We start from the raw sequence: 16,561 nt of genomic DNA on the forward strand, positions 1-16,561 counted from the left end.
AAATCTCATCATGAGTACGGGCGACGTGAGCAAGACCTAACAAGTAAGGATCCGGGCAGCATGGTGCCAGCGACAATAAGCAGGAGTCAAAGTATCAATCACGCTTATAAGGCACAATACCCACTATGTAACCGCTACGTATCTCGCTCGAAGACCAGTAGAGAGTCTCGGCATAGAGTGTAAAGCTATGCGCCTCGATCGAACCACAAAGAGAGGCGACGCTTTAAGATAATCCTGGCCATACTCCGAAAGCAAAGGAAGCTCGCTAACCGAGCACGTAATATCAACAGCGATCGGCGATGCATCATCATCATCTTAGTCAGAGAATCGCCGCCACCTCATTTTCAAACCGGCCGCTCAGCACCGCGGAGACTGAACAGAGCGCCTGAGGGAATGCGCTGTCGAATAGGCTGGAGCAGAGGAGCAGAACATTCTAGCACTGGCCAATGACGCTAAGAACGCGAATGCCAATGAGAATTCGGCTGAGAGCGAGCCGCGATATATAGTTGCTGCCATCGCAAGCACAACATCAGAATGATGGAGATCGCGATGACGACACGTACTCACGCGCACCCCACTCAAATCCATGTAGCTTTTCATCCATATTAATTATATATAATAATAAGTTTAGTCACACGTGTACAAGAACAATCAACTCAATGTTGTTAAGCTTTTGAGGACACAGAGCCACTCTGATCTCGCATCATATGCCTGAAAAGGCATAGTAGCCCGATCTGCAAGGAATTTGAGAAGCAGACGGCCGGGCTCTACCGAACATCACCTCCCGGCACGAGCGTACCCGGCCGATCAAAGACTCATCTTCCCACGTGGCGCGAGGCCGGGGCGCGAGCAGTATGAGGCCTGAGCCTATGGCGGGCGGGCGAGAGGCCGGAGCCGAGCGCGGCGAGGTCGGGCGCCGGGCCGCCCAGGTTTCAGTCACGCCGGGCTGATCGAGGGCGCGCGGCGCCGCCGCTTTACCCGCGGCCGTCGCGGAGCCGGGCGGCAGGGCCGTGACGCTGGTGGGGCCGTGAAATGGGAGTGTACTGGAGCCGGGCCAAGTGAGCCTGTGGGCACGCCAGTGAAATGTAGCCGGGAGGTGGGCTGAATGGGTGGCGGCCTGGCGGGGCACACGGGTCACCGGCTGGCACCTGGGACGCTGTACGAGATGTGGAGCTGAGCCAATTTCGAGGGCTCGAATCTATCATTTATTTATTTATTTATTTATCATTTCCATTTATTTATTTATAGAACGTATGAATGAGGGGATGGAAAAAGAAGAGGTATAAGAAAAAGAAGGAAAAAGGAGGACCCGGCGGAGAGATAGTCGAGAGATGGCGTAGAAGATGGCCGGAGAAAAACCTAGTCTGATACCATGTTAGAAGAAGGATGAATGAAAGAAAGAAGGAGTGGATCAATACTCATTTCATATGTATAGAATAAGTGTGATCAGAGGGGCTTCATATAGAAGCTAAGTATACAGGTATACGCAAGTATATACATACATACATCTAATATACATACACATAGCTAACACATTCATCGGTCAGTTCAAAGAGTTGAGGTACCTGAACCTCTCTGATTGTTACTTTGCTGGAGCTATTCCTGCTAGTTTTGGAAATCTCTCCAGTTTGCACACTCTTGACCTCTCACGTAATTATTATATTCATGTTGATGATTCTGCTCTTCAATGGCTTTCTCATCTTACTTCATTGCAACACTTGGATATGAGTCGTGTCAACTTGAGCAGCATGTCACGTAACCTGTTCCTAGCTCTCAACAAGCTTCCTTCCATAAATGAGCTGCACCTGTCCTTCTGTGAGTTAGAAAAGCTTCCTCTTTCCATTCTTCATCTCAACTTCTCATCTCTCTCCATTCTTGATCTCTCTTACAACTATATCAATTTCTCAGAGATTTCCTGGGTGTTTAAAGTCAAGAGCCTACAATCCCTAGACCTCAGTCACAATGATCTTTATTTCCCCACCAATCCTATCATATCACTCAAAGCGTTAAGTGCATATCATCCTATGGCACAACCCAATGACATAAGCATACCTGAAAGTATAGGCAGTCTTTGCAGCTTGCAAATTCTAGACCTGTCTGGGTTGAATATCAGAAAAAGACTTGTTGAACTCGAAGGTGTTTTCTCTGATTGTCTTAAGTATAGTCTCACTCATTTGCGATTAAGTTCTGCCAATCTTAAAGGAGATATACCAGACTGGATCAGGGACATAAAAAAATCTTAAGGTTCTTCATCTCTATGACAACTTTCTCTCAGGCTCTCTTCCCTCATCCTTAACATCACTTTCATTTTTGGAGGAATTATTGCTTGATTATAATCAACTGACAGGAACATTACCAAAGGAGATTGGAAATCTTACAGAGTTGTCATATTTGGGTCTTTCTGGTAATCAGCTGAGTGGTATTATATCCGAAGAACACTTCACTTAACTGAAGAATTTATAAACACTGCATCTGTCTCGTAATTCACTGGTTTTTAATGTGAGTAATAACTGGGTTCCTCCTTTTCTTCTTGAGAAATTAAGAATCAGCTCTTGCTTAGTTGGTCCAGAATTCCCAACTTGGCTTCAGACACAACATAAGTTGAATACACTTGATATGTCCCAAAATAGAATCTCAAGCGCAGTGCCTTACTGGTTGTGGAACTTGACTACTCGCAGCCTTGTTCATTTAGACCTCTCAAATAATCAGATTCAGGGGATAATGCCCAAATTCTTAACATTCACTCACATTCAAAGAATTTATCTTTCTTCTAATTTGTTTTCAGGTCCTTTACCAGATCTCCACATGCATAGCCCAATGTTCTCTTACATGGTTTTTTCCAATAACTCTTTCTCAGGTCCTATCCCTCGGATTGTCCTAAATAACACCTTTTCTTCTTATTCGGACATCTCAATATCAATGAACAAATTGAATGGCAGTGTTCCTGATTGGTTGTGTCAAATGGAGGGACTTAGAAGCATTGATATTTCTAAAAATCATTTATTTGGTGAGCTCCCTAATTGTTGGTTGGATTCATCTATGCTATCACATACAAATTTAGCATACAACAATATATCTGGAGCTATACCCGATTCAATATGTCATCCTCCTCGTCTCAACTCATTATTGTTAAGCCATAATAAATTGTCTGGTGAGCTCCCAATTTCACTGAAAAATTGCAGTCATTTGCTTTTTCTTGATCTCAGCCACAACAACTTCAATGGAAAAATACCAGCATGGATAGGAGAACATCTGTCATATTTAATGGTTCTTATGTTAAAGTGGAATGCCTTTGTGAATCACATCCCACAGGAAATTTCTCAACTCGAATACCTGCAAATTCTTGATTTGTCAAGCAATAATCTCTCTGGTCCTATTCCAAACAGCTTGGGTAATTTGACCACTATGCAAATGCTTCCAGGGACTACTGATAAGGTTCCCATTTTGCTTGCATCCAGTGACACTATATTTTTCAGGGGAAGATAAGATGAGTATGGTCTTGATAGTGTTTATTATGTAAAATACATTGACCTTTCCGATAATGATTTGTCAGGGAACATTCCTGAAGAGTTAGCAAGTTTGTATGGTCTTCAAAGTTTAAATTTCTCTGGAAATACTTTAGAAGGTGAGATTCCCCAGAAATTGGGTAGAATGCAGCAGCTAGAATCACTAGACTTATCAAGAAACAAGCTATCCGGAAGTATACCTGAAACGTTATCAAACTTGACATTCCTAAATCACTTCAATGTATCATACAACAACTTGACAGGAAGGATACCATTTGCTCATCAGTTCAGCACATTCAATGACTCTTTCATTTACATTGGAAATCATCTTTGTGGAGCGCCTCTTGGTAACAATTGCACTAAAGATGGTGGAATAATTAAGAAAGAGTCACTTGATCGAAAGGATGAAGATGATGATGGGATGTTATGGGTGTACATTGGATCCTTATCAGGATTTGCAGTTGGATTTTGGACAGTTTGGGGTGTCTTAGCATTCAAGAAGAATTGGAGGCAGGCATGCCTATTTCCGTTGCATGGACAATATGTTTGACAAGGTCTATGTCTATGTTGTGGTGAGCTTTGCAAGGATAAAGATTAAGATGCTGATGGCAAATCATTGAAGTGGTCAGACAAAGTTATATATATATATATATATATATGCATTTCTAATGCTGTATTTGTGTTTCTCTGCTTTTTATTTTTATGAAAACTTCTCTATATATCTGTTTTTATTGTTTAAATTTGACTCATGGGTATTTTAGTAATCATCTAGGCTCTAGCATCTAAATGTTTCCTTTAATTTTTATAACTGGGGTGAGAAACGTATGAGGTTATCTTTGAAGTCCTTAGAGTTGAAAGCAAAACAATCTTGGTCCCTACTTTGTTTATGTGTCCCTTACTGCAGTCGCGTTCTGGAAGCCAACAACACCCAGGTTTGGGGTTAATTTTTTTGTAGGGGTACCTTATTATGCTCATGCTTCATTTTGAGCACCTTTTTTCAATTCGTATCAAAATGAGTATTTTATTTTAATTTGCTTTCACAGGGAGCGCACTGGGGCAATTCCGGTGATTAAATGCTGACGTGTCCACCGGATATATGACGTGAATCCTAATTTCCACTGACTTGCTCCATGGAAAGGCTACGTGGACAACTTATCCACGTCATCAAAAGAATGCCACGTGGACACCAGCCCCTTCTTCTCCCCTTCTACTTCTTCTCCTTCTTTTACATTCGCAGAAAGAGCAGAGTTCCCCTTCTTCTTCTTCTTCTTCTTCTTCTTCTTCCCTGAGAAAGCAGAGATATCCTTTCTCCACCACCAAAGACTTGTTTTGCCATAACCACTGACTCCAACCAAAGTTCTCAAAAACACACACACAATTACCCTGGAAACCAAGTTACAGAGGCATATGTGTCTTTTTCTTTCTTCTAAAGCTTGCCATATTCTCAAGTTCTCAACCACTCCATCATTTTCCATATATTTCATCCTTCCAACCTTTCATTAATTCCTCTTCATCTTCTCCATTATTTCACACACACACACACACACAAGTCTTCATCTTCTCATCTTCATTGATTTTCATCTTCATCTTGTTGATGGACTGTAGTTTAGAAGAAGAAAGGCAAAACACATGGAGGAAAAGCAAGGAGTATTGTTCCTCTTGTGAGTTTGAGTTATGGATGGTAAACAACCCTTCTATGTCGGAACCCAACCTTCTCACCACGGATGAGCTCTTCTCCGACGGTGTTCTTCTTCCTCTTCACATTCTCTCCTCCCATCCCCCACCACTATTACCACCCTCTGATTATTCCCCTCCATCCTCTCCATACCCAGCTCCTCCGCGTCCTCTGCTTCCTCTTCAAAACGCTAAAAAGACATCTTCAGAGTGTCTGATAAGAAGCCAGATGACAAGAAAGGCAAAAAAAAATCCAGCTCCAGCTTTGGTGGTGGTGTCAATACCGAGCTCAACATCTATATATGTCCTTTCTCCTGTAGAAACTCCGTCGGCACCGCCATGTCTAGTAGAATAAAACTGACCTCCATGACTCACAAGTCTAGCAGCGCTCTTTGCTCACAGAGCAACTTCGCTAGCCTAAAATGGACAGCCAGCCCTGTTGGGGGAGAAGAAGAAGCAGAAGAAGAAGAAGAAGAAGAAGGGGCTCGTCCACGTGGCCTTCTTTTGGTGGTGTGAATAAGTTGTCCACGTGGCCTTTCCACTTGTGCAAGTCAAGTGGAAATTAGTATTCCACGTCAGATCTCCGATGGACACGTCAGCATTTAATCACCGGAATAGCTCCAGTGCCCTCCCTGTGAAAGCAAATTAAATTAAAGTACTCATTTTGATACGAATTGAAAAAAAGTGCTCAAAATGAAGCACGGGTATAATAAGGTACCCCATCAAAAAAATTACCCCCCAGGTTTGCATCAAATTTTATTGGTTCTATCGTTAGCCTTTTTGTTTGTTTTATATTTTTGAGTTAGGGGCGACAAGCGCCAACCCCCGCAGGCGTCTGCAGGCGGGAGAGTGCCACAACGTCTTCATCCTCTTGAAACTGGGGAGCGCGGTCAGGGGGAATTGAACTCACGTCTCCTCCAACGAGGGGACCCGGGGTACCTCTAGGCTACAAGCCCTTTGGTTTTGTTTGTTTTATTTATTCATTTATTTGAAAAAGTTAATAAAGAAGCCCTTTTTTTTTCCCTATAATTCTAACCTTTTGGATTTATAAAATTGCTTCTCTTGAGATTGACTGTGGGATGGCTTGCTTGGATGTGTAGTTGATTCTCGTTATAAAGATGATTCGCATGCAAATTTGCTTGAATGCGAGCAGTGAAAGCTCCTAAGAATGGTTCTTTGGACTTCAATAAATTACAGCATATCCTGTTTTTAAAAAATAATCAGTTTTATACAACGTATGTGATTTACTTTTTTTCTTTTTTTTTTTATATAATTTTGGTCCAGCCAAGCAAATGGCAGAAACCACAATGGTTTTAGTCCTTTCTATATAATATAAATTTTGCTTTAACACACTCGGTATAACAATATGATAACATGTGAACATTCAATACCTATTGTATTCATGATGGATGTGATATCTTTCCTTTGGAATTGGGCAGTTTATGTTGGAAATATTTTGGTTGGCAGTAAGATCTATCTCTTTAGCGGTAGTCATGCAGCCCTTTTTGAAACGAGCCGTCAAAGTCCGATCACCAGAAGAATAACTAAGACAAGGGTAAGGTATGTGAGCCCAAAGTGAGATAAGAAAGCAGGTCAGACAGTAAGCCTAGGCAAGGATCCCAAATTAAAGGTAAGCAACTGTACCGAAATGAAAATCAAGAGTGATCCGCCATTCTAACAAAAGTCATAGTATAAGTGCTCAAACGAGCGCTACACTTTCCGCTCTTTTTCTAGGAATGGCGCCATCAATTTTTTTTTTTCCTTTTTCTCAGTAGAGTGAGTCTACTTAGCAAACTGGTAGGACGCGGAGATCGATTGATCAATATGCATATCGAGAGTTGATGGTTCACCGCCGCCCCCCTCATCTTGTCCTGGAGGCTCTCCGGACCTATTAGTTTAAGGGCTGCTCACCACCACCCCCGACCTTTTAAATTGTTTCGCCTACACACCATACCCCAATTTATAGGATTCAACCCGCTTACATCTCCAGATAAATTTACTCCTTACTCTGTCCAAGTCTTGAACCAACCACTTTGGAAGTTATTTTTGCACGAATAGGCAGTACGGTTCCTATACTTCTTTATTTTTTTAGCATGCAATGAGTTTTTTTTTTTAGAAAAGTGGATAAACCATAAATTTATTACCAAACATGCAATTAAATTAACAATAAAATTTATTATGATAATAAAATAGTATCATAAGGATTTGGTCCAGGATTAAGTTTGCTAAGCATTGTCGTAACATTGAATTAGGCCTTTTCGCATGGATACAATGATTTCACTTTGAGGGCTATGATATACTTTCTTTCAAGTAAATAAATTTATTTGCATAGCATGTTCAGCAAAGAGAAGAGTTTGAGAAAAAACAGAGATGAAGATGAAGTATAAAATAAAAGGAGGTTTATACAGTGGTAGATCAACGATTAAAAAATTATCCATTGGGAAGATTGAGAATGTAAAAAAATAAATGAAAAATACCAAAAAGACAGAGTAAAACCAAGCATAGTCTCTCTCAAAACACTTTGCACAGTAATTGGGACAAAAAATCTATAAAAGATAATGAGAACTTTTCCGAAATGGGACTATAACTTTTCTATAGAACTTATGAGATACAAAGGCTAGGTTTGGGTGTGTAAGAGATGGGCTTGAGGTGGCTCATATCCAACAGTTTACAAATTTCTCATTAGTAGATTCTATAATTTAAGCATGCTTGCTTATCCCATAATTTTGTCGTTGAAAATAATTGATTTCTTTATATAGTGAATTTTACTTTAATATGTTGTACGATATCGATGGCTAAATGCTCCATGTTGAATATTTTGTCTTACTTTGAGTTTAAGTAATATGATTTAGCAAAATGAGAATTGGTGAATTTATGATTATTTTTTTTTGTATCATTTTCATTTTAAAGATAAATACTTTTCCATAGATTCATATGTTTTCTTTGTTTTTGAGTGTGGACATTATTAAAAGATTCTTTTTTAAATAGACAAGTTTTAGAGTGTTTTCTTCGTTATGATTTACATTTGTTAGAAAAAAAAAAGATTATTAAAGTATAAAATAATCAAAGTAATTATTTAAGTTAATTTTAAAAAAATTTCATCAAAATCAATAATTTCACCCTAACTATTAAATATAGTATCAATATTTTTTGTTTGCATAATGTTAATTTTCGTAAAGACTCAACTCCAAAAGTTCATTCCAGTCAACCATTGGATAGCCCAATGGTATGACACCAAAGTATAAGGAGGAGGTCATGGGTTCAAATCCCTCCCCCGCCAAGATCTGTATTCACCATCATTGTTTATATCATTGTTCACCCGTGATTCTTATACTTATTCTCATACATCGTACATACATCGTACATTCTGGGTCTAAGATCTGTTTTGGTCATCTGTTTATATTCATATAAAAAAAGCGACATTGCGTCTATTATTCAGTTCATTCCAGTGCCAATTAATATAAATGATCATCTTTGATGATTATTTTCAAAGTATCACCACTATCTTTTTCTAGTATGTTATATTCTACGAAGACTTACATTCATCGCTAAGGATTCTCAAGACTTCATCCTGCCTTGCTGACAAGTTAGTTTTGGCTTTCTTATTTTGCTTTGCTTTATCTTGTATTTTTTTTGTGGACCTCACTTTTTTTAAATTCATTTAAATTATTTTTTTTTTATATTTTTTCGGGGGGTGTCTTATTGTTTATTTTAAATGTTTTTATTTTGAAAACCCTAGCCTTGATTTTTGAGAAACGTCACCCACCACCGCTCCCCACGACTGATCTGGAGCCTTAAGATTTATCTCCATCTCGTTGGTGTCAAGGAGAAGAGGAATTTCTGAGAAAGGTATTGCAAGTGCAGGTGTGTATGCATTTTTATTATTGTTAGATTGTAGGAATTTGGATTTTTTTTGTTTTCAAGGACAGAAACTAAGATTAGAAACCCTAATAGCTTGATGAAGGATTTTTTAAAAACCTTCTTATCATTGTATGCCATGAGATCTCCTGTGAAGATTTAATTTTGGGTGTTTGATTCGGCTTCAGAAATTCTAGCGGATACAAGTAAGTAACCACATATGTTTATTTGGAAAATTTCTTTTAAATTAGTAAGTTTTGTTGAGTTTATTTTGTGGGATTATTTTATCTTATTTGGATTGTCTAAATTATTGAATTGTTAAATTTTATTTTATTACATCAATTAATTATTCATGTGATGAGTTGTTATCCGATTCATTGCTTATCCTTTGTTATTAATTTCTTATCCTTTAGATGTGGTTTATTTGAGTTTTTATCCTTTTAATCAATCATCTATTTATTAGTTATTTACTTAAGTTTTTTTTTTAAATTCACTTTAAGTATCGTCTGACCAATTGTTGACTACCTGAGAATTTTAAGTCGTGAAATTTAATTGATTCTTGTACATTTACTTATGAGAAGTTTCTTTTAATATGATTAGATATTGTTTAAGTATGAGTTTAATTAACCAAATTTTTGGGTAGTGGATGATCTATTCTTTTCTTATCCTTTCATTCAAATTTTTTATCATTATTGTTTATTTATAGCATATTTGATTTTGTTAGTGCTTTATTTAAACATTTCTTTAAATATTAATTGTTTGATTATTTTCCATTTGTTATCTAATTATCTAGTATTGGAGAAAACTATTTAAATTATTAAAAATTTCTTATTCACGTTAAAAGCTTTGATAAAGTTTCTGTTTTTTTTAAAAAAAAAAATTGTAATGGACTAGTTTCTTCAAATTAGTAGCTTTCATTGATTTGATTCCTTATCTACTGAATGAATTATTTCTCCATTAGTTAATTTTTTTTTTTTAGTTTTTGAAAGAGAACTATTTGAATGTTTGTTTAATGAATTGAATATTTATTACATTATTTTTACTTACAGATGGCATTGGACTGTTTAAATTTTAAATTTTTATTTTCATGTATTCTGGAAAATGAGGTTAGTGTTACTATTTCTTTAGAATTTAAATGGATTATTTCTTATGGTTTATGCAAATATCAGTATTTTGGTTCAATGAAATTTTTTAGCTTTGTTGGATTCAGATTCTGAAATATTCTAAGATTTAAATAGTTAAGTCTATTTTGACACTAAAATTATTTTGTTATGACATTCTAATCTCCAAACACTGACCATGTCGACATGAAATTCTAAAATAGAAACTAATTCCGCGGCGCTTTCCATCGGTGAAACAATAATGGCCTCTCGCTCGGATCACCGAGGATAAACAAATGACCTTTGACATTCTGTCTGGACCATAGTCTAGGAGACATATACTTTGAAAATTGATATATTTTGGAACTTGTTCTTACTATGTTGATTAATCAAAGTTGAAGGATTCTATTTGCTTGTACATACTTATGTTTATTTGAAATTATTTTGATATGAATTTTGAATCATGGTTTGAATCCAAGTTTTCTTTTTGGGTTATTTACTGGGTTGCCGAGCTCATGAATGTTTTATTCCTTCTTTTCAGATCAGGAGTAAGATTATGGTTACTAGCATAGCTGTGGTTATCAAGCATCAATCTCCCTTCTTAGTTAGGTTGTTTATATGTTTTCCTTTCATCTTGTAGACCTCGAACTTGTTATTTGCTTTCATGTTGTACCTTGAACTTGTAGTACCTTTATTTATTTCATCTTGGAATTTATGTTGCTATTAGATGTTATGTTCTACTCTAAGATAGGTCTGAGGCCTTGCATGTCTATCGAGTTTCAGCCCATAAGTATGCGGCCGGTTGTCAGTGCACCGGGTTCGGGGCGTGACAATTTTTCTGGGCTAAAAGCCTAAAACTGCCTCCTCTTTATATAACAAGCTGTTATTTCTCTCTTTTTTTAATAAATAAATAAATAACAAATTCTAACTAAATTTTTTTTAGAGGGTCTTTGTTTGCATAGTTGTTGCATTTTTGTTTTGTTTTGTTATTTTATTTCACTGCTATTTTTTTGTAGTCCTTGGGGTGCTTCATCCTATTTGTTTTTGTTTTGTTTCATTTCTTTATTTGTTTTTTTTCCTCTGTTTTATTCTCATTTGTTTGTTTGTTTTTTAATAAAGGGGTATTTGGTTGCAAGGCATGGATTTGGAATCATTGCTTAGGGATTCCAATGTCTTGTTTGAATGACCATGCACGGGAATGAGAAAAAAAATGAGTGAGGAATGAGTGAGGAGTGAGAGATGAATGACAATCCTACCAAAAATGGGAGGATTGCTCATTCCTCTCAAACTCCATGGGATGAAATACCATATTTGCTCATCTTATTTAATAATTAAAATAATAATTTAATTCAATAATAATTAAATATATAATTCTAATAATAAATAATGATTAAAGTGAAATAATAATATTTGATAAATAAAATAATAATTTAATTTTAAAAATAATTAATTAAGTTATTTGAATAATAAATAATAATTAATGTGAAATAATAGTACCTACTAATTAAATATAATAATCTATTTTAAATAATAATTAAATAAATAAATTTAACAATAAATAATAATTAATGTAAAAAATAATAACTATTAATTAAAAATAATAACCCAGTTTAAATAATAATTAAATATACAATTTTAAAAATAAATAATAATTAAAGTGAAATATTTAGTTAAATGAAAATAACAATAGTCAAAATATTTTAAAATTTAAAAACTATTATTATTTATTATAAAAGATAATTATTATTTAATATTTTTCTTTATTAACTATATTAAAGATATAAAAATCTTTGTATCACAAATTTTCTCTTTTTACTTTTTCCGTTTCCAATGAATTATTTTTTCATACCTTCCAACCAAGCATAGTTTTCTTTCCATTCTTAATCAATTCCCTCTATCCTCATTCTTTATCAATTCCACACTCAAGCAGCACCTAAATTTATAATTTATTTACTTTAATATATATATATATATATATATATATATATATATATATATATATATATATATATTTCCTCTTTTATAGGCGGAATCGACTCAACAATCAACATGAACCTGGAGGAGGTTTAACCAAGTGTCAAGCGTTGTGACACAACCAGCTAATTAACTGGTCAGCCAATTAGGTTCGAACCCAACCACGCCCGTTTACCAGCCAAACCGGCTCATAAAGCCAATCGCATCTCCTCGAGCTTCTAAAGCCTCGTTGAGCTATCGCCGCAACGGAGGAGCCGGAGAAGAGGCGCGGCGATGGCGGAGGTTGCGAGCTCGGTGGTGCACGAGGTGCTAGCTCGTCGGATGGTGGAGGTTGATAAGCCCATCATCGAATTACATTATCAACGTTCCTAGCTGACGAGGACTTCGACTTCGGCGTCGATGGCGATGGTGCTTTCGAGGCCGTCGATGACCTCCTCGTTGATTCCGGCTGTGTCGAGGACTAGGAACAAGGCCAATTGGTAAATCCTTGGCCATCTTGGATCTTGACTCTTAATTTTCAAGATTCGTGATTTTGATTTCCTACTGAAAATTTAATTTTTTTTTTCCCTTTTTTTTTTTCTTGAATTCTGTATTAGGGTTTTAATTAGAAATCCAAGAATTGGTGGTTTAATTTCGTTTTGTCTGTTTGGATATGTAGCTTTGGGACAAAATTTTGGAGAAGTTTGGCAAACATGGGTTGATGTAGCTTAGTTTTGCTATATGTTCACATCTGTTGTCAAGACATGGTATAGTTTTTACCCTTATTAGAGGAGAATGAAAGATGGATTACTTTACAAGTGGTGCTATAATAAGGTGCTTTGATTTTTCTGACGAGAAAGTATTGCACAATGTCCTGTTATTTTCCCTTCTGATAATAAAAGACTTGATTTTAAGGATTCACTAGTTTTGAAGTAATGCTCCTGATTATTTTAGCTTGGATTTATAATCACACGTATTTTGAAGCTAATATTTTGTCTATTGTTTTCTTCACAGGCATTTGATAATAGATTCTGTTATAATGCTAAACATTCCTCTCTTGTACTCTGGTTTCCATTCTACTAAAATAACTGCATTTGATGGTGCTGACTATATAATTAATTTCTTGATTATAATCAAGCATATTTTAGCGATGTTGGTCAGAATGGATGGTTTCCTTTGCTACCAATTCATTCAAATATGGGATAAATTTGTCTTTCTAATAATGCATATGTGTGTGCTCACAATGAGATTAAGGAATTACTTGTTTGGATTTTGGTTTTATTCGGGCATTGGAGCATATGGTCATGTAGATGAAATCATCAATGATTTAGGGTATACCTTCTACTTGCCTTGAGTTCATCTTCCTTTTTGTGGGAAAGGATTTTCTTTATTGATTACTTTATAAATTTCTTATGAAAAATCCAGTCTTTGGTTAAACATCACATTATTTTCTTTTGCAGCAACAAATTTGAATTCTCCACCCCTGATGAGCAACCTAGTCTGCCCATCATAAGTTTCAGGTTTGATTCTATGTGTTGAACATGCAAATTTATTCTTTATCACTTCCTCCACAAGATATTTATGCGCATCGTTACTAGGGCATCCACCAGTCTTGTCATAATTTAGCCAATTAGATTTTTTTTGTTTCGTTTCCAATTACATGAAAAGAAGAGAAACTACTAAGTATTTGAAAAGGGATTGTCTTATCTGCGAATATATTGTTATTCAAACTTCTAATTGAAGTGACCTTTCTACATTGAATTGGTGGGCCTCTGAGCAAGTAACTTCTTCTGCTTTCTTTCTTCTTGTTCATTGATATTATTTGCTTGCTTATGGTTGAACTTGAAATTCTTTTTTCTGCTTACTCAATGTCTCTAACTAAGTGCTGATTTGAACTTGGTTGTTACCTTCTATTTGTTTGCAGTGATGCATCATTCGGTTATCCGGGGGAGCCTACCTTGTTTAAGAATTTGAATTTTGGAATAGATCTAGACAGTCGACAGTTGAATATCGAGTAAGTATAAGGTTTACAGTTTACTTTATTTAAATGTAAAATCGTAAGTTGTACAAGATTTTTAATTTCAATTCCTTAGCCAAAAAATATTCACATGTTATCTGTTGGGTATGTGATACATTAGAATAGTGCCACTGGAGTATTGAAGCATCTATCATATTAGGATCTACTGATTGTGGTTCTTGTGTTGTGTTCTTATATATATTCTCTTACATTCATGTAAAAACTCAAAATGAAAGAAATAAACCTAAAACAAAAATCCGAAATTATTTGGAAGTGGTTTTACAAAATTTACAATGCAGAGGAGTTGCAAACTCTTTTTGAGTAAATGCATACATGAGATTTGGGTGTGATTACTGTTTCAAAAAGCCTAAGCGTTGGCAATAAATGGATTTACAAAATTAAAACTTGTATTGATAACTCCATTAACCAATACAAAGCTCGACTTGTTGCTAGATGCTTTACACAAGAATATGGGATTAATTAAGAGAAGTTTTGGCTCCTGGTGCTCGCTTCACTTCTATTAATACAATAATACCTTTTTGACAGCAGTAACTAGAGGACATTAGTGGCAACTCTACTAAATGAATGTCAAAATTGCTTCACTGTAACCTTTCCATTAAGTTGATCATCCCTCTCAGCCATTGTGTCAACTTCAAAGCGGCATTATATAGACTTCAAACAAACACCCAGTGCTTCGTTGGCTGAATGTAGCTCACTACTGCTAGTCTTGGTTTTTCTTCTAGTTCAGATGATCATGCCTTGTTCCTTTTGACATATTTCAACCAGGGACAACTTTCTTGTTTTCGTGTATGAATAATATTGGTCATTATAGGAGATGACTTTGCATTCATTCACATGCTAAAATTAAATTTTTATCGAAAGTTTGAGGCGAAAGACTTGGGCAAATTAAACTATTTATTGGGCTTTGAGGTTACTAAAGTGGAAGACAGCCATCTACTTTCACAAGCTAATGTAGTTTTTGAAGTTACAATTAAATCTAAAATAAAATTCCAAAACTTATTGTCCTAACTAAATTTCTTGATAATATTTTTGAGTTAAAAAGAAAAATATACTAAATATATATATATATATGCTTATTTTATTTAACTGAAATTTAACTCTTGTTTTATTTTTCAATGAAATGTACAAACCAAGGTCACTCCGCTTATATTGGTTTGCTTGTCCCTCAAAAATTAGTATCTTTACCTAGTTAATATGGGATAACAAGATGTTAGCGATGGAAAACCTTGCAGGGCAAATATCTTTAGTGGGTACGGTACTATAGGTAATTTTAACTTTGAGCGTTAAGCTTGATTTGTATCGTTTTCAGGTTCGAATTTCAATTTGTATTCATAGGGAAGGTACCAAGGGGTTTTCAAGATGAATTTGATGATGTAGCTATCGAGATTGCTAGTTAACAACAATTAGTTGTCACTCATATGCTAACATGTACGTGCCGCGTCACATCAACAATGTCAATGCTGACTACCTATTATATACACATATACATTATTGATTTGCATAATGGTGACCACGTGGGTACTGTCAATGATGTGGCATGTATCTGTCAATAAATAACGAGGCAATTCTAGCAGTCACATTATCAAATTCCTCCCATAAACTCCTTGGTACCCTTCCAGTGAAATTAAGTTGAAAGCTTAGATAAGCCAAAAATGATACAGATTGAGTTAGATCTTTCGAATAGAAAATTGGCCATAGTGCGATACTGCTCAAGATATTTATCAAAATTTGCAACTAAGAAAGTATCAAGCTCCCAATTTGCACTTGCATTTTGAGCCACATGGTGTATCAAAAACCGTGGATCATCTTTTTTAATATCCTTTTTGCCGATTGTATTTGGAACCACTCCGGGTGCATACTAGGGCTTTCCCAAATAGCGAGCACCTTTCGGGACCTTTGAGAGCTCATGGAGATGCAATGCCATGGCCCTGCAAAAAGCAACGTGGACATATCCTATATAGGGCCATTATACGGCTCTACCACCATTGTCAATCTTCTTTAAAATTAATAATCTATTTCTATTATGGATGTTTGCAGCTCCCCTGTCAAAGAGAGCTAAAGCTAGCTCAGTGAAGGTTAATCTTTATGTGATCCCATCAAGGTGATATAGGAGATCTTGGAGAGTGCGGGAACTTAGGGATCTATCTAACTCAATAGTCTGAGTCAGGGGTGGGTGCCATTCAGGGGGTAAATGATGTTGATCTCTTGGTCATGGTGGCCAAGGACCTTTATTTGGTGTTTTGTGCGTGTTTCCTCCCCTCTTTTTCATCTCCACATTTTCTTTTTATTTTATTTTTGAAAAAATTTCTTTTTTCTTTATCAGTGTACATCTATATTTCTTTTGCTTTTTAATTTAATATCCAATTTTTAAATAAATTGCATAAATCCACACAAAAAGTTCTTCAGATCTAATCCTAAAAGTCTACTGAATA

The 16,561-nt window shown here is 35.9% G+C and overlaps 2 protein-coding genes across 2 annotated transcripts; both read left to right on the forward strand.

Annotated features, from left to right (window-relative positions):
• Positions 1-869: 869 nt before the first annotated feature.
• On the forward strand, positions 870-4,056 carry LOC120271750 (receptor-like protein EIX1). The gene is made up of 6 exons (XM_039278428.1): positions 870-929; positions 1,548-2,136; positions 2,276-2,419; positions 2,858-2,951; positions 3,207-3,457; positions 3,554-4,056. Exons 1-6 carry the CDS (start codon positions 870-872, stop codon positions 4,054-4,056), a joined length of 1,641 nt encoding a protein of 546 aa, XP_039134362.1.
• Positions 4,057-12,295: 8,239 nt separating this feature from the next.
• On the forward strand, positions 12,296-16,255 carry LOC120272550 (ABC transporter F family member 3-like). The gene is made up of 4 exons (XM_039279389.1): positions 12,296-12,591; positions 13,552-13,611; positions 14,016-14,105; positions 16,167-16,255. The coding sequence occupies exons 1-4, from the start codon at positions 12,512-12,514 to the stop codon at positions 16,186-16,188; spliced, it is 252 nt and encodes an 83-aa protein (XP_039135323.1). The 5' UTR covers positions 12,296-12,511; the 3' UTR covers positions 16,189-16,255.
• Positions 16,256-16,561: the final 306 nt, after the last annotated feature.

The sequence above is a fragment of the Dioscorea cayenensis genome, chromosome 11 (genome assembly GCF_009730915.1).
Source record: "Dioscorea cayenensis subsp. rotundata cultivar TDr96_F1 chromosome 11, TDr96_F1_v2_PseudoChromosome.rev07_lg8_w22 25.fasta, whole genome shotgun sequence".
NCBI classification, from domain to species: domain Eukaryota; kingdom Viridiplantae; phylum Streptophyta; class Magnoliopsida; order Dioscoreales; family Dioscoreaceae; genus Dioscorea; species Dioscorea cayenensis.

What these genes read in the sequence shown, in the direction of transcription:
- LOC120271750 (XM_039278428.1), top strand. Translation starts at nt 870, where the DNA reads ATGGCGGGCGGGCGAGAGGCCGGAGCCGAGCGCGGCGAGGTCGGGCGC. An exon ending in TCGGGCGCCGGGCCGCCCAG is followed by an intron (nt 930 to 1,547) that starts GTTTCAGTCACG and finishes TTCATCGGTCAG; the next exon opens with TTCAAAGAGTTGAGGTACCT. An exon ending in TTCTGGTAATCAGCTGAGTG is followed by an intron (nt 2,420 to 2,857) that starts GTATTATATCCG and finishes ACTCTTTCTCAG; the next exon opens with GTCCTATCCCTCGGATTGTC.
- LOC120272550 (XM_039279389.1), top strand. Translation starts at nt 12,512, where the DNA reads ATGGCGATGGTGCTTTCGAGGCCGTCGATGACCTCCTCGTTGATTCCG. An exon ending in ACTAGGAACAAGGCCAATTG is followed by an intron (nt 12,592 to 13,551) that starts GTAAATCCTTGG and finishes TTTCTTTTGCAG; the next exon opens with CAACAAATTTGAATTCTCCA. An exon ending in AGTCGACAGTTGAATATCGA is followed by an intron (nt 14,106 to 16,166) that starts GTAAGTATAAGG and finishes GGATGTTTGCAG; the next exon opens with CTCCCCTGTCAAAGAGAGCT.